General features: G+C 55.6%; 1 protein-coding gene across 4 annotated transcripts in view; it reads right to left on the minus strand.

The window, feature by feature from the left end:
- Window positions 1-11,932: 11,932 nt before the first annotated feature.
- DAB2IP (DAB2 interacting protein) overlaps window positions 11,933-27,469 on the minus strand; it is a 202,902-nt gene continuing 187,365 nt past the window's right edge. For 2 of the 4 annotated variants that reach the window (XM_049773062.1, XM_049773061.1), the window contains exons 9-16: window positions 26,199-26,435; window positions 24,457-24,658; window positions 23,229-23,407; window positions 19,927-20,812; window positions 19,302-19,454; window positions 17,736-17,929; window positions 13,872-13,959; window positions 12,714-13,162 (exon numbers count right to left, since the gene is read on the minus strand). In XM_049773062.1, the coding sequence (XP_049629019.1) occupies window positions 12,995-13,162; window positions 13,872-13,959; window positions 17,736-17,929; window positions 19,302-19,454; window positions 19,927-20,812; window positions 23,229-23,407; window positions 24,457-24,658; window positions 26,199-26,435 (2,107 nt within the window). In that variant the 3' untranslated portion in view covers window positions 12,714-12,994. Of the gene's footprint in view, window positions 12,146-12,713; window positions 13,163-13,871; window positions 13,960-17,735; window positions 17,930-19,301; window positions 19,455-19,926; window positions 20,813-23,228; window positions 23,408-24,456; window positions 24,659-26,198; window positions 26,436-27,469 lie in introns of those variants that run through there. The other 2 variants (XM_049773064.1, XM_049773063.1) reach the window with 2 other exon arrangements.

A 27,469-nucleotide genomic window follows, 5' to 3' on the forward strand; every position in this document is an offset into this window, starting at 1 on the left:
GGCACCTCTTCTTTCTGCTACTTCCAGTCAGGAATCACCTGGGAGATGTGTTAAGCTTCAGGATGCAGAAAGAGATATCTTTGAGAAAGTGGGAAGAAGGAAGGAGGGAGGGAAGGAGGGAGGAAGAAAGAAGGCAGGAAGGAAGAGGAAGAAAGGAAGGAAGGAGCGATAGCGCAGCGGTAGGGTGTTTGCCTTGCACATTGCTGACCCAGAATGAACCTTGGTTTGATCCCTGGCGTCCTATATGGTCCCCCACGCCAGGAGCGATTTCTGAGTGCATAGCTAGGAGTAATGAGTGCATAGCCAGGAGTCACTGGGCGTGGCCCAAAAACAAACAAAAAGAACAGACTTAGGTCATGTCACAGGGACACAGAACTTGAGCTGGAAGTGGGGTTGCCAGCAGCCGAATCTGGGATGGTTTGTGGATTAAGGGAATTCAGTAGGCATGAATGAAGGGCCCTTAAAATAAGATTCTGAGGCCAGACTCAGATAAAAACATGTAAGAAGGGAGGACCTTTGCTGAGGGCAAAATTGGAGCCAGCTGGGGTCGTAGAAAGCAGATGAGGGGTGGAGAACCGTTTTCTGCAGCCATCCAGGAGAACTGATGATGGGCTCCCACTGATGGGGCACAGGGGTGGGGGACACTATGCTCTCAAGTTTCTCCCTCGAGTTGGTTGCAAAGACCACCCCTCCTCCTCAAGCCAAGAAATGCACCTGTGGGTTGGAGCAATAGCACAGCAGGGTGTTTGCCTTGCTTGGGTTCGATCATCCAGCACCCCAAGCCCACCAGTGCAATTCTGAATGCAGAGCCAGGAGTAACCTTAGAGTTCTGCCAGATGGGGTGAGAGATAGGAAAGAGAGAGGACATCACTTCTCGGCCTTTTGGCTAAGATCAAGTGTGGAAAGAGAGAAGAGAGGAGAGACAGGATGATTGCACTCATTTGTGGAATATAAGCACAAGATGATATGGTAATAATATCTAGAGACAAGAGACAAGGGCCAGGAGGACCAGTCAGTTCCTGGTAGAAAGCTTGCCACCAAGAGAGTGTGTGCAATTTGGGCAGGGAAGGGGCCACTATGACAATGATAGTCAGAAATGATCCCTCTGGACAAGAACTGGGGGCTGAAAAGATAGAGATATGCATTATACCCCTTCAGTAACAATATTGCAAACCAGTGTCTAAAGGGGGGAAAATGGAAAGACAGAGACAGAGACACATTTACTTCATAGAGCACTTTCTCAAGAAGGGAGGGTTGCAGATGGGACTCATGTCAATGCGGGAGGGGGTAAAGGTGGCCCCATGGCACAAGACCAGGCAGTTAACCCAGTTGGACAGGACCAAGGCACGCACGAGAAGGAAACAGGTTCGGAAAACACCGGTGTAGACAATAGAGTGGGGCCACCCCTTGCTCGGGTGATAGGAATCAACAGCAGCTGTGGAGGCAGGGGGCCGTCTCTGAGGTGATCTGAGGACAAGGCACGCTGCAAGAAACCAGGCAGAAGTCCACTGCAGGGAGCAACAGACGTGCCAAGCTCTGTTCCTCTTAAAAGGGGTAAACACCTAAATCGCCCTTGGCCCTGGAGTACAGGGAGAAGGACGGAGGAGGGAAACGAAGGTGGCACAAGAAAGCTGGCATGCAACCAGGGTGGGGGGCAGGAGGGGATTTGGGTAGGTCTGGAGTGTAGGGTGGTGGGAGAGCTGAATATCCAAACCAGAGATGACAACACTGAAAATGTGGGATCCAAACTCTAACAGTCCAACGTAAAGGAGCCTGTCTAGTGGCAGATGGGTTGGGAGGGTGCTGGACAGTTAGGAGGCCACACTAATGGACGGAGGTTGACACTGGAGGTGGGATTGGTGCTAGAACATTATACGTCTAAAACTTAACAACAAAGAAAATTGCAAATGATGAAACTTTCGTAACATTTTAATAAATAATAATGTACAAGCAGGTTGGTTATATTCTCCAAAACAGCAGTGGCATGAATGGGAAGAAAGGCCATCGGAATGTTCCAGGCCAAAGACGTCGAAAGGGTTGGACACCATCCGCATCGGCGGCCAAATGGGATCGGCGCCGGAGGAAACACGCCAAAGCATCCATCATGGGATCCGCTGAAAATGTGTACGTGAGCAACCGGAGAACAGTGCGGCTCAGGGCTACGTGAACTAGTTCCCACATGTGGTTCTGTAAGGCACTCACCCTCATCCTGCTATTGATGGCCGAGGGCCTTCCTTATTTGTGAAGAGCTCTGGCAAAGCTGGGGTGGTGGGGACAGGACTGTGAGGGCCCACATAATAAAGCAAGTGAGAGAGGATTGTTAATAGGACCTATGGAAGACATCCAGGGTCTATTTGTCCTTAGATTTTCTGTGTGTGTGTGTGTGTGTGTGTGTGTGTGTGTGTGTGTGTGTGTGTTTTGGGCCACACCTGGTGACGCTCAGGGGTTACTCCTGGCTATGCGTTCAGAAATCGCTCCTGGCTTGGGGGACCCATATGGGGCGCTGGGGGATCGAACTGTGGTCCACTCTAGGCTAGTGTGAGCAAGGCAGACGACGGGCAAGGCAGACAACTTACCACTAACTCCACCACTCTGGCTCCAGGACTTCAGATTTTTGATAATGTGTAAGTATAATCATTAACAAGGAAAATAGATAAATCACTTTTTTTAAATTTTTTTAAAAAATGATAGGCCAGAGATAGTATATGTGATAAGTTGTTTGCTTTGCATGTAACCAACCTAGGTTGATCCTGGCACTGCATATGGTCCCTCAAGCACTGCCAAGAGTGATCCCTGAGCACAGAGCCATCACGAGCCTTGAGAACTGCCTTGCGTGTGGCCCCCAAACCAAAAAGAAGAAATTAAAAAATGGATTAAAATGTGTTTTTGCTTAAATAAAAAGTTCAGAAATCAAGAAACCTTTTATAAAAAGCACTGATTAAAAAAGAGAAAATACAGGGCCGGAGAGATAGCATGGAGGTAAGGCGTTTGCCTTGCATACAAAAGGATGATGATTTGAATCCTGGCATCCCATATGGTCCCAGGAGCCTGCCAGGAGCGATTTCTGAGCGTAGAGTCAGGAGTAATCCCTGAGCGAGACCGGGTGTGACCCCAAAACAAAACAAAAAAAAAAGAGAGAGAAAATACAAAGCCAATATCTCAAAATCTCTAGGTCTATGTTTTTGACACCTTTAGTATTTATCCTTAATAACATCATTTGTTATTTTCAGCTTTTATTCAAATAATAATTATTTGGTTTTGGGGGACCATACCTAATGGTGCTCAGGGCTTACTCCTGGCTCTGGGCTCAGGGAATCTCTCCTGGTAGGGCTCAAGGGGACTATATGTGGTTTTAAGGATCAAACATGAGCCAGTCACTATGCCAATAATAATTGGAGCTCTTGACTGTCCTGACCTTAAACCATTTTGTCCCTCATCTGGAAATGATCACTCTGACCATGAACTGCATACTGAAAGGAGGTAAAGTGATGTGCATGATATTTTTGCAGTAGCAGTATTGTAAACGATGGTGTCTAAACGGAAAAAAAGAAAGAGAAGAAGTGTCTGGCACAGAGGTAGATGGGGGTGGGGAATAGGAGGAAGATTGGGGAAATAGGTGGCAGGAAATGAACACCAGTGAAAGGATGGATGCTGGAACACGGTATGTCTAAAACTCAACAATCAACAACTTTTGAACTCTATTTTACAGTAAAAATTTTTTTATTTTGCTCTACTATCACTCCAGCCCTAAAAGTAAATATTATCAGAAAGTGGGTGCAACAGGTAACGTGTCTGCCTTGCATGCATCCAACCTAAGTTGATTCCACGTATGGTACCACATATGGTCCACCCAGGCACGTCAGGAGTGATATTTGTGCATAGGACCGGGAATAAGCCCTGAGCACAGCTGGGTGGGCCAAATCCTTTTCCACCAAAAAATAATTACTGCTCCCATAGCAGGAAACATTTAGTGATGTCAGGAACTCAGCCGTGCAGGTTGGCAGGCATCGTTTGCCAACCGTCTCCTACTGCACAGATAGATGCTCTATTCCTGTAGTCTTTGAGGAAACCAGGGTTGTTGCCCCAATTTACCTGAGATCATCTTGATGCAGAAACGATTACCCCTACGATAAGAGAAATGACTGTCTCTCACCTTTACTTGTTTATTTTTCTGTTTTTTCCAGTCATGCCAGGAAAAATGGATGCCAGGATTTGAACCTGGGCCGGCTGCATGTAAGATAAGCGCTCTATGTACTGTACTATCACTTGGGTTGCATGCCTCTATTTCAGGGGTCTCAAACTCAATTTACCTGGGGGCCGCAGGAGGCAAAGTCGGGGTGATCCTTGAGTGCAAAGTCAGTAGTAAGTCTTGAACATTGGGGGTGTGACCCAAACAACTAACACAAAACAAAACAAAAAAAGATCCCTCTAGGGCAGGGCCACAAAATGTTGTACGGAGGGCCGCGAGTTTGAGACTATTTTAACAGATACTTAAATTTTTTAATCGGGGCCATCCCTAGAGCTCCTCGGGGCACTCAGATACATGGCGGGTTCAACCAAGTGAACAACCTTCCAATTGCACAGTACTTTTCAAAAACTTTACCAGATGCACATTAGAATTCTGTTGCCAGCTTTCACACTCAGTGCAGTATTAACATCTCTCAATAGAAATTTATTTTTCTACAAATTTATCAGTGACACAGTTTCTTTTTTATTAGATGGCTATGTTTTATTCATCGCCAAAGGCTCCAGATCAAAGCAAGAAATAAGAGCCGATAGTAAAAATCATCCAACAATATTCATAGCTGTAAGGTGTGTGACCTCTTGAGAACTGTCCTCTTCAGAGGAAGTTGTCTTTGCTCCTACACGGAGACGGATCCTTCTAGGTCATTTATCACGATTTTGTTTTTGTGGCTGGCACAGGGCAAACTGACCCAAGCGCTGCATCTATTCACACAATCATCATGCATATGAGCATCATCCTGAAGCTGACCATCCTTTTGAGATGGTCAGAAGAAGTACACCTAAGTCTTATCTAAGGAGGTGAGAGGTGGCTGGAAGAGCTAAGCCACGGGGGTCCAGATGAGGGGCAAAATGGTTTAAGGTCAGGACTGTCAAGAGCTCCACTTTGGACATCCCAATCTTGATGTCACATGGGGGCACATGACCCTGAAACGGTTGTGTAGGGCAATGAGCAGGGTATAAAAATGTGGAATGTGGGGGCTGGAGCAATAAATAGTACAATGGGTAGGGTGCTTGCTTTGCATGTATCCAACATGGGTTCAATCTTTGGCATCCTTTATGACTCCCAAGTCCCACTAAGATGAGTAAGTCCTGAGAACTACTCCAGTGTAGTCTCCAAACAAAATACCACCAGAATGGGGGCCAATCCCTTCACCTCTGGGCCAGCAATAGGGATGGACTTGGGTAGGGAGACTGGGCAGGAGCTGAGAGCTGATGTGAAAGTTGGTATGCAAGCAATGCAAAGAGTGTGACAGGGTAGAAACCCTCCCTCCCAGTCAATTGACATTGGACCTACCTGTGGCTCTGAGTGGGTGCATTGTGTGTGAAGCTGGCTTCTGGCCAGCAGCGTCTGGTGTGATTCCAGAACCCTGTGGGGCACTAGCTGGGCATACAGAGGGTGGAAGTGAGTCCTTGATCCTCCTAGTGAGTCTCAGTCTCAGGGCCCCTTGTTTTTTTTTCACCAACACACTTTTTTTTTTTAAACTTTATTGATTGGTTGGTTGGTGGGCCACACCCAGAGGTGCTCAGGGGTACCATATGGGATGCCGGGAATGGAACCCAGTCCTTCCCAGATTGGCCACATGCAAGGCAAACGCCCTACCGCTGTGCTATCTCTCCAACCCCTCACCAACACTCACTCCCACCAACTCTCCTCCTCACCAGTCTCTGGGGTTCCCTCTCCCCACATATCACTTAGCTCTACCCTCTAAGCTCTTTGCTAGGGAAAGCATAATCCGTACAACTTTGGATCTTGTTGCTGGGCTTTCTCTATGGATTGTGCTGGGTTCTTTCACCCCAGGTGCCAAAAAACTTGTTTCTGTCCTTCCTTAGTGACCTTTCTCCTTCTTGTTAGTCTTTTGCCTCCTTTGTGAATTCCAGTAGGTGGATACTGGACAGCCTGAACTGAGCTTCTAGGTGTCTTCTCCCATTTTCTCTAGGATATTGTGTCCCATTTTTCTGGGAAGCATGCCCTGCCTTTGGAGTCCATCTCTTCTCTCAGATATTCTTGTAAAGAAAAAAATAACCAAACCCTAAAAGGAATTCTCTCATAGTTTGTTCCTTTTGCTGTGCTTGCTTTATTTTCCTGTGATAGCAGCATTTAGGTTATTTTATTTATTTTACTGCTCTTCTCTTTCCTGTACTGTTTCTAATTTCTATTTATTGATTGTTGGGTTCATTTTTTTTTGTTGTTGTTCTTGAATATACACCTGGCAATGCTCAGTTTACTCGGCTCTGCATTCAGGAATTAGTCCTGGCAGAACTTGGGGTTGTATGGGATGCTGTGGATCAAATCAGGGTTAGCCACATGCAGGGCAAGCACCCTACCCATTGTACTCTCTCTCCAGCCCTGACTACTTCCAGCTTTTTTTTTTTTTTTTTTTTGGAGTTTCTGTCATACAATGTCCAACATCCTCCACCAATGTCCCCACTTAACAGGCGTTTACTTGAATTCTCTGTATCGAGATAGTCCTCAGTCAGCTAGCTAAGATCCAAACCTAGAATATTTGGCCTTCAGTGCCTTTCCTCAGTTCCTTTTTGAAAAGGCCTGACAGAAAAGATGGAGGAACAGACCGGTACTACGTGTACATAGGAAAGGATTATCCAGTATTTGGCTTGCACACAGGACATGGAAATGGCCAAACAGCCTTCTGCTAAATAAATAACCATGACATCACAAACACCTAGCAAGTTTGTGTGCTTGATTTACACAGGTACTCAAGGATCCACCCAGGAACAAGCCTGCTTCCCTGTAGCAGAACCAGGACACATTTCAGTGCCGCTGCCCCCCACCCCCATCTTCTGCATAACCTTCCCTGCTAGCAAGACCTGCCCACTTCTGGGAGGGGTCTTTGGGAGGTATCAAGAGGTTTGCCTCAGGGGCAGGAAGAGGATTTGGGGGATTGATTCAAAAATTCAGCGAGAGAGAAGGGGAAGGAGAGCTGGCAGGATGGAGGTAGGAGAAACATGTTAAGATGACAGGGCAGTGGAAGAGGCTGCTTAAATGGTTAGTGTAGGTGGCTGGGGCTTGAAGAAAGCTGAGGTCTCCTGAAACCTGACAGCCTGTGAGTCTCCCCGCCGCTATCCTGAACCTGCAGACCTGCCAGCTGGAGAGGGTTGCAGACGTGTGGCCCGGGCTGGAGGAGAAAGGCCCCTCCATCCATCTCACCATCATCCAGCCCCATCCAGGGTGTTAAACAACATGATGCCATCATCCCAATGACCTGAGATGGAAAAATTCCCACAGCTTATTATTGTCTATCAGCCCCTCAAAGTACATTGGTTGGACAAAAAGAAAAGAAATTTTTTTTTTTTTGGTTTTTGGGCCACACCCGGCGGTGCTCAGGGGTTACTCCTGGCTGTCTGCTCAGAAATAGCTCCTGGCAGGCACGGGGGACCATATGGGACACCGGGATTTGAACCAACCACCTTAGGTCCTGGATCGGCTGCTTGCAAGGTAAACACCATTGTGCTATCTCTCCGGGCCCAAAAGAAAAGAATTTTAAGGGGGAAAAAAGACATTCTTAGACTCATAACACTTACTTTTGCACATGACTATTTCCAGCTTTTTTCCTGTTGACCGGTCTCTCCTTTTGCAACTGCAATCTCACCGTCTCGTTTCTCTAAGATGTCCTACGTGCAAATAGAGGGTCTTTGGCTGGACCAAAGAAGCTTATGTGTTCAGGGAAACTCCAGAGCTAGTTTCTTTAACTTGTCGGAGTGTCTGCAGGAGGTGGGGAGGGGGGCATCCTGGCTACCTGTGATCTTTGCACACACCTGTGGTGTGTATACATGTGTGTATATGTGCTTACAAGTGCCCATGTCTGCACGACAATTGTCGGGACACTGATTCAGTCTGCATTGGGGAAACACCAGAGAGCTTTTTCACTGTCACTGTTCTCCCAAAGACTGTAGTCAGCAGCCTGATCCTGAAGTACCCTGACGACAGGAGCTTGAGGGGCAGAGGCCTGCTGTACCCCACATGACCCCCTGGTTCTGCCTGGAGAACTCAAGTTCAGCTAACCAGATTCCCTTACCCCCAGTCCCGAATATTCCCCAGTTCCTTCCAAGAGGAGGCTGAGACTGGCACCAGTATTGCCTTCCACTCCCAACCTCTTGGGGTTCCACAAGGCCTCATCAGCGGTTTTCTAGCTCATGCCCCACCCACTCTGCCAACTTAGCCAACTCAAGCCATCAACAGCCACTTGCATTTCTCCAGGGTCTCTGTGGCCTGCAGGCTCCTCTGTTCCTCTGACCACGCCCCAAGGGTGGTTTCCCAGTGGGCAATTCACACCCCCCCAAGGACAGGGTGGGGGTATGGTAGCAGCCTCAGGTGGGGACAGGTGATTTTGTTTCTGAAAAGGTGGTGCAGGAGGCCCAGGACATCTGGGTCACTCTCTTCTAGGGGTCCATCCCTCTGGCTTTCTTGTAGGGTTTGGGGAGGGAGGTGCATGTCTGGGAGGTTGAATGTCTTATCAATTCAATACTTATCTTTCATATTTTTTCCCCATGGCAGTATTTCTCTCACCTCCTTCCTAATTAAACTGACCAGGTTTCATTACTTGGAGACAAAGAGCAAGACCTCAAGATTTATTTTTTTTCTTTGAGCACCCAGTGGTGCTCAGCTTGGCTCTGGGCTCAGAAGTCACTCCTTGCAAGCTCAGAGGACCATATGGGATTCTGGGACTCAAACCACTGTCTGTCTTGGACTGGCCTCAGCCTCGTACAGCTGTGCTATCTCTCCGGCCCTGACCTCAAGATTCTTTAGACAACTTTCTAAGGGTTTCTTATTTCCATTTGTTGCATGTTAGGGACAGACTGGGTACTGCTGGAAAAATAGGGGGTTGGTCTCTGGCAGTAAGATGAGAGCTTGGCAGATTTCCTATGAAGAAATTCCGTCACTATTTTTGTTTTTGTTTTTTTTTTTTTTTTTTTGGTTTTTGGGCCACACCCGTTTGACGCTCAGGGGTTACTCCTGGCTATGTGCTCAGAAATCGCCCCTGGCTTGGGGGAACCATATGGGACGCCGGGCTAGCACTTGTAAGGCAGGCACCTTACCTCCAGCGCCACCGCCCGGCCCCAGAAATTCCGTCACTATTAAGGCCCCCTGGATGGGCCTCCAGTTGGGATGTGACCGCCTCTGGCTCTCCCTCAGGCCTTGCTCAACCCTTGGGCACAGCTAAGCCCACCGCAAAAGCTCACGGCCTCGCTGCCTGTTCAGAGGCACCCCTGGTTGCTGCAGTTGCTCTTAGTTTGGATGGATGAACCAAGGACGGGCCTTTGGGTGTACATTGGGGAAGGGCTGGGAGGCGGGAGGTGTGGGGCAAAAGCCGTTGTGTGCAGAAGTGGGCAGAGAAAGACTGGCCACAGGGAGGGAGGAAAGACCTAGGCTGGGACTGGTCAGGAGGAACTTGGATCCTGCAGGATCAAGTTTGGCAGAGACTGAAGGTGTGGGTGCCAGGAAGGCAGGACCCAGTGGGGTCTGCTTGGGAAGGAAGAGGGGGTCCAGGGAAGCTGCAGGAGAGGAATCGTGGCAGGAACAGAGCTGTGAGTGGGGGGAGTGACCCAAGATGGAGAAAAACAGAGAGACAGGGTAGGATCACAGAGTGGTTAGGTCTCCAGACTGGCACTAGAGACAGGACCCCTCAGCCCATCAGCACGGCCCAGATGGATGTCTATCATCATTCTGCAGTGCCCAGCACCCAGAGATCTGGCAGGGGCTGACGCACAGTTGCCCAGAGCAGGGCGCACCCTAGGGCCAGGCTGGGTGCAGAAGGCAGGGAAGACACAGAGCTCTGGGGAGCTAGACACGCCCAGTGGCCCTTGTGAGAGGCTCAGGGGGCAGGACACAGCCGCCAGTCATCGAGCCAGAGCAGAGGGCAGCACTTTTTCAAGGGTCTGAGCCTGGGGGAGGAGCAGGGATTGTGCCACAGAGGAAAGGTACAACGTTCCTCCCCCAGTCGCCAGTTTGGAGCCACTCAGAATTTAGGGGAGAGTCAGGCTGGCATGAAGCACCCCCAGCCTAGGGCTTTCTTCCATTTATTGGCTCCAAAGCCAAGAGGCACCTCTGGAGCTTCCCTGAGGCAGTGCCGGGCATCTGGTCCCCCATCCTGGAGGGGCTGAGAATACCAGATGGGCTCCAGGGCGAGGCGCCCCCCTGCCCTGCAAAGCAGTGCCCAGAACGCGGGGGTGGGGTGGGCGGCTGTCTCTGAGCATAGGCAGCAGGGGTCTGTGCATCTCAGCCCCAAGCTGCGGTGATCCTAGATGCCCGTTCCCTCCCCAACTTTCCTGAAGGCAGATTCGGGAAGGATCTCTGTGAGGGGGTACAGAGACACCCTCTCGGGGAGACCTGGGACCTCACCTTGAAGCTGAGAGAACATAGACCGTGAGAAGGGACAAACCTTGCAGTGAGCTGTAGCCACTGCCTCCTCCAGCTTTGGGGGACCCCTACTCCCCCTCGGGAAAACACCTCAGCCCCTCACTCAACTCCGTCACCCCTGGACCTCGTCCCGAGGCAGCCGGATGGAGAGGCGAGGCAGGCTTAAAATAGCTAAATAAATCTTTAATATTTCTAATTGCAAATGTACAGAAATTGCACAGCCACACATGGAGAACACCGACCACTTTCTCTGTACAGTATTACACAGTTAGGGTCACGGCTGGGCGGCCAGTGGCCCCAAATGTTTGCATTATTTCCTTTCCACATACTTACAAAAGGGGGGGGGAGTTTCAGGGGCGGTGCAAGGGGCCAAGGGTGGGGTATATAGAAAAGAGGAGGTGGCCAGACAGAGGGGCTGAAGGGAGGGGTGCCGGGGCAGATGCTCTGCCCAGGGGCAGGGGTGAGCGGCGCTCTGGCCTGGGATTCACTCGCACCCCTAATCCGGGCAGCCGTGAAGACTTCTCTTGGAGAAGCCGGGCAGTTTTCTCCACCCAAGACGTCGCGGCTAGGCCAAGAGGCGGACCCGGGGCGGCTTCACTCCCGGCTGCCCTAGAGACACTGGCCGCCCCAATCGTGGGGAATGCCAGTTCTCCTGTCCCCGGCATGGCACGGGGTGGTGGGAGGGGGTCCCCGCCAGCCAGCTCGCTGCCCAATCCATGCCCGGGACAGGGACCCCACGACTCCCCAAGATTCCAAAGCACTTGCCACCCAACTGTCCCCTGGGTGAGAGAACCACGTCGGGCCCAGGCAGCACCAGGACTGAGGGAGGCTGCGGAGCCTGTAGGCAAGTCACAGCAAAAAGTCAGACACCACTAACATTTACAGAGACCGCACACGTGTGCGGGTCCCACCCCAGCTGGGAGGCGTCTGGACGACATTTATACAGTTTTTGCTCTGGGTGGGGGGTCCAGGCTCTCGGCCCAAGAGCTCAGAGCCCACGCCTGGGGCTGCCAGCACCGACTCCGGGGCCCTCGGGGAGCCCCCACCCACACCCCGTATTGCTAAGACGAGCTCGGTCTGAGGTCGCTCGAGGCTTGTGGGAGGACGGGCGGGTCCTGCCTGAGTGGCCGGTAGAGGCAGAGTGTGCGGCCCACCCTTCCTTCCTGGGGGCCCCGCCTAGGAGAGTGCCCCTTCCCCTCAGAGCCCGGGGTGTCGCGCTCCTGCCCACCTGCACCCCACAAGGGGATGCATGGTGAGGGCCAAAAGATCCCACTCAGCCTAAGAGCCGAGCAAAAGGCGAGGGTTGGGGGGCCCACCCCGCCCCACTGAGTGCAGCGCCCGGGTCCTTGGAGGGGGGGCAGGAGGGTGAGGAGGCGCCGGGCCCGCTGCAGTGCCGGAGAGGGAGCAAGTCTCTCGTCCAGGGCCGCTATTTCCCATGCCGTGCACACGCCCAATTTAAAAGGCCCCTGGCTTCCAGCGAGTGAGCGAGAGAGAGAGCGAGCGGGCTTTTGTTTCTAATGCATACTGTGAAAGGAAGAGAAATCGCAGTTATCCATCTCCTCGGGGCCGCGGGCCGCAGAAACCTCTTGTCTATGTGTCCCTGAAGAGAGGGGCCTTTTCTCTTGGGGGGGGCGCCGCTGACCACACCAAGCCAGGTTGTGGGCCCGGGACAAGGGCAGGCACCGTGAGGGTGCCAGGCGGACTGCCTCGGCCCAGGTCTTTGGCATCGGGGAGCCCTTGAGCACCCCGAGAACACCTGTGGCTCAGGGGTGGGGCAAGGCCCTCGCATCCCCACTGGTCCAGGGGCCCGGAGCAAGCCGGGGTCCTCCCTGTGGCCTATTTGGCAGTGTGAGTAGTGTGGAGGGAGGGCGTGGGGGCAGGTTCAAGGTGGGAGTCTGCGGACAGGTGATAGGGTGGGGGCACCTCGTTCCTCAGACGTGCATGCAGGGGCGGTGGCTCCGAGGAGAGGGGCTCTGCCCCGCACTCTCCCTGCCAGCTCCCTCGGAGCAGAGGCTGGCTGCCAGGCAGCCCCCAAAGTAGGCCTCCTGCGTCCTGCACCCCACGTCTCCAGGAGGCTCCCTCCCAAGGGGCACATGCACTTGGCTGGGTCAAGGAGGACACGGCGGCCACCGGGCGAGGAGGTGATGGAGCCATTTCAGTGGCCCCCCGCTGCCACCCCCGTTGCAGTCTCTTCTGCCCGCTCCCACACTCGCTTCTTGGCCAGGAGAGCGGGGCAGGCCGCAGCCACCCCCCCCCCCCCAGCGTCTCAGCAGTCTCTGGCAGCTCCCTCTGTGGCCGGGGAAGGGGAGCCGAGCTTGGGCAGTTGGGCAATGGCCTCGCCCGGGCACCGCAGCGCCGCCCTCCATGGGCAGGTCAGCAGTTGCTGCTGTTCCTGAACTCGCCGTTCTCGGTTATCTGCAATTTGGTGGGGTTGGTGGGGGAGATGCCGTTACGGGCCTGCATGCTGTACCTCTCTTTCAGCTGTGTCAGCGCGCTCATGAGGCGGGCGTTGGCCGCATCCAACGAGGCGATGCGCTTCTCCTGTGGATAGAGAGGGTGCTAGCTGGGGGGGGTCTGGGGTGGTCTCTGGGCCACCTACAGACAGGGCGGGGGGGGGGGTGATGAGCCCAGGTCTTGAGGGCATTGTGGAGGAGAGGAAGGACAGACCTTGAGGATGCCTGAGAGGGGGGATGGTGGAACCAACGGGGATGCAGGTAGAGGAGGGACAGGATGAAGATGGGCTGCAGCGGGGAGGAGGAACAGGGATGCAACAGGGGATGCAGGAGAAGAAGTGACCAGGGAACACTAAGATGGGTACAGAGACAAGGGGGAACAGGAATGATGGGAGCAGGGTGGGGGCAGGTGATGCGGGGAGGGGTGCAGGAGCAGAGATGAAGCAAACAGGCTGGGTGATGGGACAGGGATGAGGGGTACAGGGATGATGGGGACGAGGTCATGGGGCAGGGATGAAGGGCGCAGGGGGGAGCAGAAACGCTTTGGTCTAGAAGGAAAGGCCCTAGGGCCATGGGACGAGCCTCCAAGGCGCCAAGACCGGGTGGGTCACCCGCCTGTCATCCTGGCTTTCTGCACACCCTCCCTGCCTTGACTTAAGGCACATGACCTAGCACATGAGCATATGTGACCCAGAGTCTTTGCGGCATAGCCTGAGACAGCAGGCCCCATTCTGGAGGACCAAAGAGGGTCTTTCATGGCCCCCCGAGTGCTGTGTGAGACACAGCCTCTCGCCCACCTGGGCATCGATGATCTTCTGCTTGGAGTCCACCGCTGCCTGCATCTCTGCATGGTCCTTCTTCAGCTCCTCCTCCACGGACATCAGCCTGCCGAGGGAGAGGCGTCAGGGCCGTGGAGCCAGCGGGGCTGGGACAGGCCTCATTGAGCCGGCCTGGCTTCTCCTTCCACTTGCTCTCACCAGGCTCTGTTCCCAGGTCCCAGGGGCTTCCCCATTCCTGATCACCTCCGGATCCAAAGGGTGGGAATGAGGGAAAGAACCTCTGCACCCCAGAGTTGCCAAGTAGGGTCCTATCTCAGGACCTGTGGACAGGTGGGTGTTGAAGACTCTTAAGACGTTCTCTAATGGAACCAGAGCAGAGCAGTGGCAGAGCGTTTGCCTTGTACATGGCCAAACTGGGACAGACCTGGGTTCGATCCCTGAATTCTGAGCACAGAGCTAGGAGTAACCTCTGAGCACTGCTAGGTATGGCCCAAAAACAAATAAAAAAATAACAACAACAAAAAATAATTTTTCTACTGTCTGCAGCTCCACAGTGTGGGGCAAGGACAGCAGGAAGTGTGTGTGTGTGTGTGTGTGTGTGTGTGTGTGTGTGTGTGTGTGTGTGTGTGTGTGTGTTCGTACCTACAGGAGATAGGTGTCTATGTGCAGCGGGTGAAATGTGTGTGAGCACTCACAGGTGAGTGTCTATGAGCACGTATGCACATGAAGGGGCTGTCACAGACAGTGAAACAAGCAAGTGATGGCCACCACCTCCACAGGGAAGCATGGAGGACAAACAGACTGAATGGGGAAAGGGCGGTGCAAGACAGCTGCGACAGGGCTGTGGGCAGCCAGGACAGGGATGCAGGACAGTGTAGCCTCACTGGTTCCATGACCATCCCTCCTCCCGACTTCCCTGGGCGTCCTCACCTGTCTCCCCACAATCTCAGCTCTGCGCCCCAGGGCAGATGTGCTGGAGGCCTCCCTCTGTTTCATGGTCCCCTCTCTCCTCCCCCAAGAGTCCTCCCTCTAGTTCCTGAGACCCCTGCCCTCCCCCTTCATCTCCTAAGACCACTCCTTCCTCCCTAAGACTCTTACCTCCTCCCCAAGACCCTTCTCTTTCCCCCTCCACTCCTCTACCAGCTCCCTGTGTCCTCTCCCTCCATTCCTCTATGCCAGGGGTCCTCAAACTTTTTAAACAGGGGGCCAGTTCACTGTCCCTCAGACCATTGGAGGGTCTGACTATAGTAAAAACAAAACTTATGAACGAAATCTTTTTTTTTGTTTTTGTTTTTTTGTTTTTTTTTTGGGCCACACCCGGCAGTGCTCAGGGGTCACTCCTGGTTGTCTGTTCAGAAATAGCTTCTGGCAGGCACGGGGTGGGGTGGGGGATATGGGACACTGGGATTTGAACCAACCACCTTTGGTCCTGGATCGGCTGCTTGCAAGGCCGCTGTGCTATCTCTCCGGGCCCATGAACGAATTCTTATGCACACTTCGTATATTTTGCAATGAAGAAACAAAACAGATACAAATACAATATGTGGCCCGCGGGCCATAGTTTGAGGACCACTGCTCTATGACATCCCCCTGTTCCAATCTACCCCCTTCATCTTGTTCCCCAACTTTATCCCTCCCTTTGCTCCCTTCACCCTCCCTTCTGTTCTGTCCCCCCTCCCCCCTTCCCCTGCATACTGAAATCCTCTCCTCATGACTCTCACAAACCATCTCAATGGCCATCTCATTCTCCTGGCCATCTCAGTTCGAGCGCTACAGAGGCTGAAGGAGGAGTGAGGCGGGACAGATACAGGGAAGGGGGCACAGAGCAGAAGAAAGGGGTCTGGGAGGCTGGTTTAGGGGGCTGGGTCAGGGCAGGAACTACATCTTCCTGCCAAACACCAAAGGAGACGAAACACCACGAGAGCCAGATGGGCTGCAGGAAACAAGGGTCTCCAGCACCACCTCAGCCACTGCGGGGACCACGGGGAGCCCCCCTCTGCCTGAGAGTACAGCAGAGCACAGCTCTCAGAGTGAGAGGACCCCAGCGGACTCACATTAGAGATCCCTCTGCATTCCATGCCATGGGGGCAGCCGAGCCCCCTCGTGTGCCCAACAGAATCCCCAGAAGGAAATGGCCTTCGCAGGGCACCTGATCAGACCTGCAGCAGAAGTGACGGGGATGTGCCCCAACAAAGCTTAAAGGCAGCAGCAAAAACAATCAAACCACTTCCTGTAGCAGCCTTCTTGTGTCCTTATTGTGTCCCGGAACAAAGGGAACTGGGACATCTGGCACCTGAGGCCTAGAGACAGTGCTGGACCCCGACTCCCAGAGGCTGGGCATGCAGAGAAACTGCACCCAAGAACAGGAGGGAAGTCCATGTCTAAAGCAGGCTATAGGAAGCAGACAATGCTGAAAGCATAACTACAGGACTTGCTGGGGTGGTGACACAGGACAGCCCCAGCACTGACATGAGCCATAGATAGACCTGAAGCCAACTGCAGGCTTGGAGACAGACCACCCAAAGGTCAAATGGAACAGACGGCGGGAGCTGGAGAGAAGCCAAGAAAAGTTCTAAGTGGTGGGGTCGGAGCGATAGCTCAGCAGTAGGGCATTTGCCTTGCACGCGGCCAACCTAGGACAGAAGGTAGTTGGATTCCCGGCACCCCATATGGTCCCCCGAGTCTGTCAGGAGTGATTTCTGAGTGCAGAGCCAGGAGAAACCCGAGTACCCCAGGTGTGACCCAAAATAAACAACAGAAAAGAAAAGTTCTAAGTGGTGAACCCCAAGAAGCAGGGAAGAAGCGCCCAAACAAGTTGAAACTGAAACAATGGGGTCATGGGACCCAGAGAGCATGTGGGGGACCTGTGATGGGCAGGGGTCCTAGAGGGATGGAGACACGGGCCGACAAGCCCAAGAAATGAAGAGGACGTTCCCTACGGTGTAATCCTGGGATCAGCACAGAAACGGGGGAGTGGGCCCGGGGCTGCAGTGCTGCGGAGTCTCAAGAGCAACAGCACCCTGGAACTGGAGACTGAATCCTGTCCAAAGGCCCAAACAGTCACCTTGGCCCCAGAAAAAAAACCCTTAAATATACACCCTTAAAATACATACATACAACAGACAGGTGTAAATGTTCACACAACCTCACAACAGACAGATGCACACTAACATGATCACACGTGTCAACTCATGCACACAAGAGCCCACATACACACATGTAGACACGCATATTCATGTGCACAAAGTGGCTCAACAGATAGTGGACCTCGTAGAAGCAAGTGCTACTTTCTGCCTGGACTGTACAGATAAAAAAAAGGGGGTGAGGCTGACAGTGACTGTCACTCCCAAACCTGTGGACATGATGGTTTCTGTAACTGGCCAGGCCACATCGGAACCACTAAGCACTGACATTTTCCCTGCCCAGGAAGGAGATGCTCACAGCTATACAGTGCCACATGACAGGCCATCAGCTCGGGAGAGTTAGGGGGTAACCAGGGACAGGTCATGGGTGGGGGGCACAGACCTGGAGACAAGCTGCATATGGAGAGCAATGAACCCCCCTAACAGTGCCCTCAGAGAACCAGCAGGGACCTTACACCATCGCACACACCACACCAAGCTTAGCATCACTCTCCCTGGGCCCCCGCCCCCATCCCACATTGGGGCTCTTAGGAGAGTGGTGGGACCGGTCCTGTCTTTTCCACCCTCTCTCTATCACTGCCATCATCCCCTCCCCAAATGGCGCCTGTGTGTGTGAGAGTTTTTCCTGGTACCCAACTCTGAATTCTTCGGAGAGCTCAGCGCTTGCCGAGAGGCCGCACACGGGGCTGCCCACCCACCAGCTCCCATGCCCGCCCATGCCGTGCCGTGCCATGCGCACCTGTTGATGATGCCCTTCATCTGGATGTCCTTGTCTTCCTGCTGCCGCCGCAGCCGCTCCTCGCCCTCTTCCAGCCGCGCCTGATACTCCAGCACCAGCTTCTGCGTGGTCTCCTCCTGGCACTTGAAGAGCGTCTCGTACTCCTCTAGCTTCTTGGTGGAGATGCGTAGCTTGTCCTGCAGCACTGCCAGGTCCTGCGGGGCGGGCGGGGGCGGGGAGGGGGCGGCAGCAGGCACCGCACGGGACAGAGCACAGCCTGGTGAGCCCCGGCCGGAGGTGCCTGCCTCGCGCGGCCCAGCGGCAACAGGGGCGTGAGGTGCGGTGTGTTTGGGGGGGGCTGCTTGGTTCAGGACTTGAAGCCTGGCCCTACCCTGAGCTCCCCAGGTCCAGTTCCGTCCACCAACCCGGCCCTGCAGCCTAGTGGGGAGAAGGGAGTAAGGGGCCAAGCCACTTCTCAGAAGTGAAGGTCGAATAAACCAAAGGTTAGTAGCCCTGGTCTCTGCAGGAGGGAAACTGAGGTCCAGGAGGTGAGCTGAGCCAATGACCACGAAATGGGGACGAATAGGACAGGGAGGGAGTATGTACTGAAGGCAAAGCAGCACCAGCTGTTGGGTTGTGTCCAATACCCAGAATTTAGGGGAGCGGAGTGCTGGGACACACACCAGATGGGTGGATGCGATGTGGGTCAGCACCAGGACTGAAAATCGGGGTAGGGAGCTCTGAGAATACAGGTTACTGGGGACAGAAGGGACCTGCCAAGGAGGGCAACAGGGCCTTAGTTTTCTCCTCATCATAGGGCTTTCCCGAGGTCAGGAGACCATGAGACGAGGAGACAGCTCCAAGACCCCAGAGCTGACCCTGAAGCAAAATCAAATTCCAAGAGCCTGGCCCATTGGAGGAAGGGACTTGGGGGCCCATTTTGGGCACCTGCTCTGCTGGCTGGGCATGAGCAGGGGGCAAGGTACATTCCAGAGACACTGAGCCTGGTCTCCAGGAGACCAGACACAAGGAGCACGGAAGCAAGTGAGTCGCTCACGGGCCAAAGAGGAGAGGAAAAGGGCAGAGAGCCTGGTGGTGAGATCCTCGACCCCAATCTCCAAAGCGAAACCACATAGGGCACCTCAGGGGATGCCAGCTCCTGCCTGAGCCCACCACCACCACCACCGTGCTCGCCCCAAACCCATGGCCAAAGCAGGTGGATGCATGGTGGGTGGGATGCAGGGGATGGGGTGGTGGCAGGCAGACAAGGACTGCAGAGCCTCTCATCTTTTCTCTGGTGGAGAAAGACCTTGAGGGTGAGCAGTGCTCGCCCAGGGATCCCCCTCTCTCACTCCGTCTGGGGGGACTGGGCCAGCCAACACATGGTGAGGACGGCCATCTGGGAGATACCACCAGGCCTCAAGCTAATTCTGTCCGCTGCTCTCCTTTCTCTGCCCTCTCGGCTGCCCTCTGTGGGGTGTGGGTGAGTGTCCCAGGGACCAGGGCTCCACTGGGCCTCAGAGTCCCTGCTAGCTGGCTGTCCCCGAGGGCGGCCCGCCCTGCCCCGAGCTCCAGGCTCCGGTTTACCTTTTCTGCTTGGCTGAGATCTTCCTTACTCCTTAGCCTATCCCTGTGGGGGGGGTCTGGCCCCAGACCCTCGTCTTCTAACAACTGCGCGTTCATAGTCAAAAGCCAAGCGGCCGTGCGGTCCAAGGCATTGGGACTCACGGGCGAAGGGCCCTACAACGAAACACAGCCGTGAGAGGGGCTGGCAGGCGGAGGGCACAGGGCAGGTGGGCAAGTGGCAGAGGTGGGCGTAGAGGGCACGGCAGAAGGACTGGCCCTGGGGGCTCCGTCCTGGGCTGCCCTGGTGGGAGCGAGCAAGGGAGAGAACAGAACTGGGCCCGCAGACCGACCTGGAGGTCAGATGCGGAATGTTCCGTGTGCAGGGTAAAGGGCTGCGTGCAGATGGGCTTACCCTACGCTGGGTGAGGGTTTTCGCAAGCTGGAGAGAGGGGAAGGACAGTGTCCCCTCGTCTCTAGCATCCCAGCCTCAAGGGGCTCAGAGGGAGCTGCTGGTGGGGCTGGGCAGCTTCCAGTGGCAGGAGATGGAACGTGGGTTCAGGCTTGAGTGAGATGGGGAGGGCAAGCAAGCGGCATGAGGGGGATGAGAGCCCCACGGCCCCCCACCGCAGCCCCCAGCCATACTCACCGGCTTGTGCGGGGCCCGAGGCTTCAGTTCGGGACTGTCACCCTTGGAGGACGAGGACTGTTGGCGCAGCCGGGTCCCGGGGCCCGCCCAGTCAGGCGAGGCGGATGCCAGGGTGCCGCTGGAAGGCCGCGGGTACTGCAGGGTGCTGAGCAGTGTGGGGGGTGTGCGCCCGCGGGGTGCAGGCGGGGGTGGCGGTGGGGGCGGTGGGGGCTGGTCGATCCGGCGCTGGGGGCCGGCACTGTTCTGTCGGGGCACCGTGGGCGGTCCGGCCTTCTCCGTAAGCGACATCTGTCGCCGAGCCAGCTCGCCGGGTCGCCGTGCCAGTTCCTCGGCGCCGAAGCTGCCCAGCTTGGCCGCGGCTGCCAGGTCCTCGCTGTTGCTGTGAGAGCTCAGGGAGCTGTGTCCCTCAGAGCCGGAGTCGCCCAGGCCGCGAGGGGACAGGGGCAGGCCAGCCGCCATCTGGTACACAGGGTTCTGGAAGGAGAGCGGTGCCAGCAGCTGGGGCCGGCCCGGCGCGCCCTCCGAGGTGCCGGGTGTGGTGGGCGTCTGGCCTGCCCGTCGCACTGTGGCCAGCCCTGCTAGGTTCACGGGGGCAGCCGCCCGGGCCGGCCACCCGGCCACCAGCTGAGCCATGGCTGTCTGCCCATCGGCGGCGAGGGCGTCGGCACCCGTGGGGGAACTGGCATCCCCGTCCAGCGCGCGGGCCTCCTGCAGGTCCACCATGGACAAGCTCTTGCCGCCGTTGGCCATCTGGAGATCGGGCTCGTTGGCTTCCGAGTAACTGGAGCTGCGGGCAGGCGAGGGCTGGACCCCGGAGGACCTTGTGACAAAAAACAAGTCCTTGTTTTCGGGGGTTGGAGACGGTAACCGGGTGAAATCTATGAGACTGCAGGAGACAAGCACACACAGGGAGAGAAGAACCGTGAGTGCGGCCGGCCGCCACGGGGCGGACCCCCGGAGCACCCGCCAACTGTTGGGCCTGGGATCCAAGCCCTTCACTGGGGCTGCAGGGAACCAGGCAGACCTGAGTAGCTCAAGCAGGAAGGCCCTGGGGATTGGCAGCAGAAAGGCAAGCCACAGCTCGGGCTGTGATGCCCAGAACTGCTGGGCCAAGACAGCACTATCCAGGCACGGACTGCTGCCCGGAGGGGAGGTGACCAGCCCGAGATCCACGCCAGGCTATCGGCCTGGTGCCCTCTGCCCTCATTCGCTGCACCCCAGAATAAGGGGTGCTGTGCCCAGGGGTGCTCTGGGAAGTTCCCACCAGCTGAGCCCACCCCCCCACAGCGTGGCACTCCTCAGGGGTCCAAGGTTCCTGCTCAGAGAGCTCTGACAGAAACAGGCTGCCTCTGCCTCTGCCTGCTTGCTCTTCATTAGCCTCGCAACCCGAGTGCGGCCTGGGGAGGCTCCTGGCCCAGCCTCCCGCTGCCACCCCTGGTCTGACTGGCAGGCGGGGGCTGGAGCTCCTGGGAAAAACAGGATTCAGAGGAGGATCTTCCTGGCATGACTCAGGGGGAGGTCGCCCCGCCCACCTCCCCTGCACCCTCTCCCTGCACCTCCTGGTCCAATCCCTCTGCACCCTCTTCCTGCACCCCCTCTTGTGCCCTCTTCCAAAACCTCCTGGCCCCACCCGCCTTCCCCTGCACCCTCTCCCTGCACCTCCTGGCCCTGCCCACTTCCCCTGCAACCTCTCCCTGCACTTTCTGGCTACCCCCAGTACCTCCTGGCCCTGCCCACTCCTCTGTACCATCTTCCCAGCCCCAGTCCCCTAGAAGAGCAGGTGGAAACTAGAGGGAAGGACATAGGGTTGAAAGAGAACTGAATAGGCCAAAGGTATATAGGAGGTCTTGGGGTTTGATAGGAGCTGAAATGGGGCAGCAGAATGGGGGGGCCTCACCCTGACCCCTAATGTCTCAGCCCAAGAGGTTTGGGGCTTCACAGGAATTGGAATGAGGGGCCTTAGCTGAGCTCGGGATGGGGAGAAATCTCTGAGCCCCACCTCGGACTGTGGGGAGCTGTGGGCAAGGGCAGTGGTGACCTTCCCTGTGCCTGCAGTGTACCCAGGTCCTCAGGACCCTGGGACTGGTCCATTTGGGGTCAGTGTGGGGCCCTCTGGTCAACAGGTTATAGAGATAGACACCTAAGGATTCAGAGAGGGTCTGAGCAATGTAGGGCTCACACAGGGCCAGCCCGAGTTTGATCCCTAGCATCCCATATGGTTCTCCCAAGCCCCACCAGGAATAATTCTTGAATGCAGAGCAGGAGTAACCCCTGAGCACTACTGGTATACCCCCCCAAAAGGCTCTCAAAATCAACAAAATGAGATGAAACAATGACTCAGGAGTGTGCAATGGCCTCTGCCTACTCAGCGAGCCCCCGCCTGAAGCTCTCCATCCACTCTCTTTCCCCTGAGCCCAGGCCAGGTTTCTGCAGGCAGAGGCAGGGCTCAGAGATGTCTCCCCATCCTGGGCTCAGCCAGTGATCACAAGCCTTGTTCTAATTCCTGTTAAGTCCAAGAACTCCTAGGCTGTCCTATCTGTGCAGGCCGAGACATTAGGGACCAGGGCTCAAGATCCCAGTGATGGGAGCTGGGGGGAACGTGCACATCAACTTGGGCATCAAGACCAAATTCTGGACAAATGATCCTCACTTCGACGCCAGTCTCTGGAAGATTTGCCTCCCCTCTGCTGCGAGCTTCCTCCTCAGGGTCCCGGACTAACAGGCTTCCCCCAACACTACTCCCGCACACACATCCTCTGGGACTTCCAGCCTCCCAGCCTGACACCATCCAAGATTTAGCCAGGATAGGCACCTCACATCTCCCAGGAATCCGGAAAAGGAGGTGCAAGGGATCAGCGACTGTGGCTTTAGCGTCTACCAGTGAAAATATGCTACTTCTCCCCAAAGAATCTAGCACTCTCTTTCCCCAGGAATCTACCCTGATTTTTCCCAGTGGAGCCTCCTGGGTTTAGGACCTGGCACAACTCTCCTGTCTCACCCAATCTGCCTTTTTTTGGGGGGAGGGCGGATGTTTGGGCCACACCCAGCGACACTCAGGTGTTACTCCTGGCTCTGTGCTCGGAAATCATTCCTGGCAGGCTTGGGGACCAGATGGGATGTTGGGGATTGAACCTAGGTGCATCCGGGTAGGCCGCATGCAAGGCAAAGGCCCCATCACTGTGCTCCGGCTCCGGCTCCCAATTTGCTTTTGTAAACACTGCTGGTCTCCGGTTGAGACCACAGAGGAGCAGGCCCTTGTCTGCATGTGCCCAGCCGACCCCCACCTCGCCCCGTCCTCTTACCCAGAGAGATCGTTCTCGATCACCATCTTCTGCAGCCCGGCCGAGATGCTGCTGCTGCCAGAGCCGGGCGTGGAGGCCAGGTCGTTGGACCCCGAGAGCTGCCCACTGCCGGGGGCACTCAGGGCTGTGTGGACGTCCCTCAGGATTCGCGGCAGGGGCCCCAGTTTGGCGATGATGCTCTGCAGCGACACAGCACAAGAGAGCACGGAGGTGACCAGGTGGGCCCAGGACAGGAGGTCAGACCCCATGAGTCTCGGTGCAGCTCGGAACCCAGGAGCCCATCCGTGACCACCAGATCCCCGAGAGGACCCTGATCCAGCCCATACCCTGCAGCCCCAGCAAACTCCAGTGGACAACAGCACACCTGAGTCCCAGGTGATGGTTGGCCTGGCCCAGCGTGGGCACCATCCGTCAAATGGACCACAATGAACCACAAATGGACAGGCAGAAGCCGGTCAGGGTTAAGGCCAGACTTAGCACTGAGGCAGCCAGTGGCTGGCGCAAGCTGCAGGGGAGAGGCCTGAGCTCTAACTGCACTGTCCTAATCGTGCCTCAGAGGCAAGGGACAAGTGTTCAGCAGGAGAGATGCAGCCTGCTGGCCTACAGGGGCCAGAAAGATAGCACAGTGGTAAAGCGTTTGCTTGCACACAGCTGACCCAGAATGGACCTGGATTCTGTCTCTGGCATCCCATACCCAAGCCTGCTAGGAGCGATTTCTGAGTGCAGAGCCAGGAATAAACCCCTGAGCGCCACTGGGTATGGCCCCCCCCCCAAAATAAACCCCCAAAACCCCCACAAAATTCTACTATAGAGACAGAGAGGCCTAGCCCTGCCACACACTGACCACTGTAGTGGTCATATGTAGCCTGTCCGCTACATATCTGGTGGCTACGCAGTTCAGCACACATTGTGGCATCCTGGAAGGCACAGTCTTTGCTGGACCTCAGACTGGGAATGAGGGTTCGGACGTGGGTGGGGGGAGCCCCAGGCCACAGAGGGAGCATTTCAGATACAGGAAGCAATGCCTGTATCTGAGGCATGTTCACGGGCAGCTGGAGGGACTTGCAACATTCCCCCGCCCCAGGGAAGGGCAGCCCTTTTAGTCTCTTTCGTGTCCAAGGCTTTTCTGCTCATGGCCGGGAGGGACCTGGAGAAGCAGCTGGCTGCCCAATGCCCCATGCGCATGACCGGTCCTGGAGCACAGGGGCGGGGGGAGGGGGGCAGGCACCTGCTCCAGCTGGCTGACGGCTTCCCAGAGAAGCGAGTGCAGGCTGGAGAGCTCTCGGCCCAGGTCGATGTAGCCCTCGAAGCCGGCCGTGTTGGAGATGGTCTCAGGGTTGGAGATCTCCAGCAGGAAGCGCTGCATGTTGGTCCACTCGTGCTCCAGGAACTGGTTCATGAAGGACATGTACTCCTCCTTGCTGCCGAATCTGGGACGGGGAGGGGAGGGCACGCAGGGTGAGCCACGGGGCCGGCCCGCCAGCCAGTCCACCACCCCTGTGATCAGCTCTCGATTCCTGCACCACCGCCCACCCCACTGGCCAACCTGCTCTGTGCATGAGGCCAAGAGCTGACTGGACATGCCTGGGCCCGCCCGGGGTCGGCCACTGCTCCTCACACAGGGCAGGCCCAAGCCCACAACTCCAAGCTTCAAGTCACAGCTGGGCCTTGCCACCCCTCACAAATGCTTCCCTGTTTCCCCCAGCTCTATGGCTTTTCTCTTGTTTTCTTTGGAACATACCTGCAATGTGTTTGGGGCCAAACTCAGGGCTCCCACCCTTGAACTCTCATCCCGGCCCCTCAACTACCCTTCTTTGCTGGAAGCACATCATCCTGGTTCTCGGCTCCTGTCAGCCTGACATGCACCAGCCTACCCTGCCCTGGACCCGGAGGTCAACTCTGGTGGTGAGGAAGAATGTCTCAGAAATGTCTCGGAGCGTCCTCCTTCCAGCTCAAAGTTCCCAGGCCTGCCCCAGAGGCAGGAAGGAGGAAACTCAGCTCCCAGCATATTTCCCAGGAAGTCTGTCTCTGCACCACCCTGCGCCATGGCTGCTCAACCTCCTCCAAGCTGGCTGCTTCCCTTCCCTCTGCTGCCTGCAATCCTCCTTGCCTTGACACAGCAGGACCATGCTGGGTGCATCTTCGGAGCAGACCGCCTCCAACATGGAGGTCGTAGAAGTCACTGACCCACGTGCCCAAGCCTAGGGCTTAGAACATGTGGGACCTTCTGGATGCAGGGGCATTTAGTTAGCCCATGGAGATCAGGCCCAGGGCTGGTCAGGATCAAATGCCCACTTAAGACAGTGGCAGATGGGGCCGGGAAGATGGCGCTAAAGGTAAGGTGTCTGCCTTGCAAGCGCTAGCGTAGGACGGACCGTGGTTCGATCCCCCAGCGTCCCATATGGTCCCCCCAAGCCAGGGGCTATTTCTGAGTGCATAGCCAGTAATCCCTGAGTGTCAAACGGGTGTGGCCCAAAAACCAAAAAAAAAAAAAAAGAGTGGCAGAGACCTGGGTTCGATTTCCAGCATTCCACAAGGTCCTCCGAGCCTGCCAGAAATGATTTCTGAGTGCAGAGCCAGGAGTAACCGAGAACCACCAGGTGTGGCCCATAAAACAAAACAAAACAAAACAAAAAAAATGATGAAGAGGAGCTGGAGTGATAGCATAGCATGCCTTGCATGCGGCCAACCAAGGATGAACCAGGGTTCGATCCCCCGAGCCTGCCAAGGGTGATTTCTGAGCGCAGAGCCAGGAGGAACCCCTGAGTGCTGCCTGGTGTGGCCCCAAAACAGACAGAAAGACAGTGGCAGAAAGTAATCTCTTGCCTTTTGGCTCGTGGGAATGAAGGAGATATTTATTTCAGTGACAGGTGCTGGGGGCGAGAAGGAGCACAGGCACTAGCAGCTGCCCTTGGAACAAGAGAGGAGAACAGTGGTGACCCCGGGGGACCAGAGAGGCATGACACTCACTTGGCGAAGTTAGCCAGGTTCTGGGTGACCTTGGCGATGAGGGTGAGGGTGCGGGCGGTGCGGTCGTCGGGGTACTCCTGCAGCAGGTGGAAGAGGGAGGGCGACATGATGGCCGGGCACAGGAAGCGCAGGAACAGGGAGGCACTGATGAGCCGCTCGCTGATGTCGGGCCGCCCGCGGCTGCTGCACTCCTGCCGCCACGAGGCAAACACCTCCTTCAGCTCCCGGGGGAACACGCTGGGGGGGGGGGGGGACAGGTGGGGTCAGCCAGGCCACAGGACGAGGGCTCAGCTGGCTTTGGGGGGACATACCTGTAAGGTGCTTGGCATAAGGGGAACCATACAGTGCTGAGGACCAAACCTGAGGATCTCGCATGCGAAAAAGTGCTTCTGACCTTTTTAGTTTGTTTTGTTTTGGGCCACACCCAGCGGCACTCAGGGGGCTACTCTGGCTCTGCACTCAGAACTCACTCCTGGCAGGCTCGGGGGACACCAGGGGCCTCAAACTCGAAGCCCGTGAGTTGTTGCGGCCCTCCGTACAACACTTTATGGCCCGCGGCCGGCCTTCAAATATTGCAGTATTCGCGATTATTCGCTTACCGAATAAAAATGGCATATTTGAAGGCAGGCCACAAAATGTTGTACGGAGGGCTGCTACAACTCCGGGGCCGCAAGTTTGAGACCCCTGCCAGTGGGATGCTGGAGATCGAACCCGGGTTCGTCCCAGGTTGGCCTCATGCAAGGTAAACATCTTACCGCTGTGCTATAACTCTGGTCTTTAGTTATAACCCTGACCCCTTAGTCACTGGTTAGGCTCTGGCACAGGGGGGAATTCTAGGGGACAGGGACACTCAGGCTCCAGCCAGGGTGAGAATAGGACTGAACACAGCAGGGTGTGAGGGCTGGGGCTGGTTCTGAACAGAACTGGGGGAGACCCTAATTCCCAGACAGCAGGTGGAGGTGGAGGACAGACCAGCACTGCCTCCATGCTCACCGCCTTTCCTTACTTGATGTGAGAGCTCCAAGGTATCAGAAGGGTTTAGGACCCTCCAGAAGAGGCAAGCTGGGAGGCCCCAAAGAGATAGCCCAGATGCTAAGGCGCTCACCTTGCCCGTGGCTGACCTCAATACTGGGCATGATTTACTTAAGAACCACCCGGGGCACCCCTGGACTGAGTCAGGAATACCCCTGAGAACTACTGAGCTTGACCCTCCAAAACCAAAAAGGCAAAAGGTAAAACAAAACAAAACAAAATAAAATAGGGGCCGAAGA

The sequence above is a fragment of the Suncus etruscus genome, chromosome 5 (assembly GCF_024139225.1).
Source record: "Suncus etruscus isolate mSunEtr1 chromosome 5, mSunEtr1.pri.cur, whole genome shotgun sequence".
Taxonomy (NCBI): Eukaryota; Metazoa; Chordata; class Mammalia; order Eulipotyphla; family Soricidae; genus Suncus; species Suncus etruscus.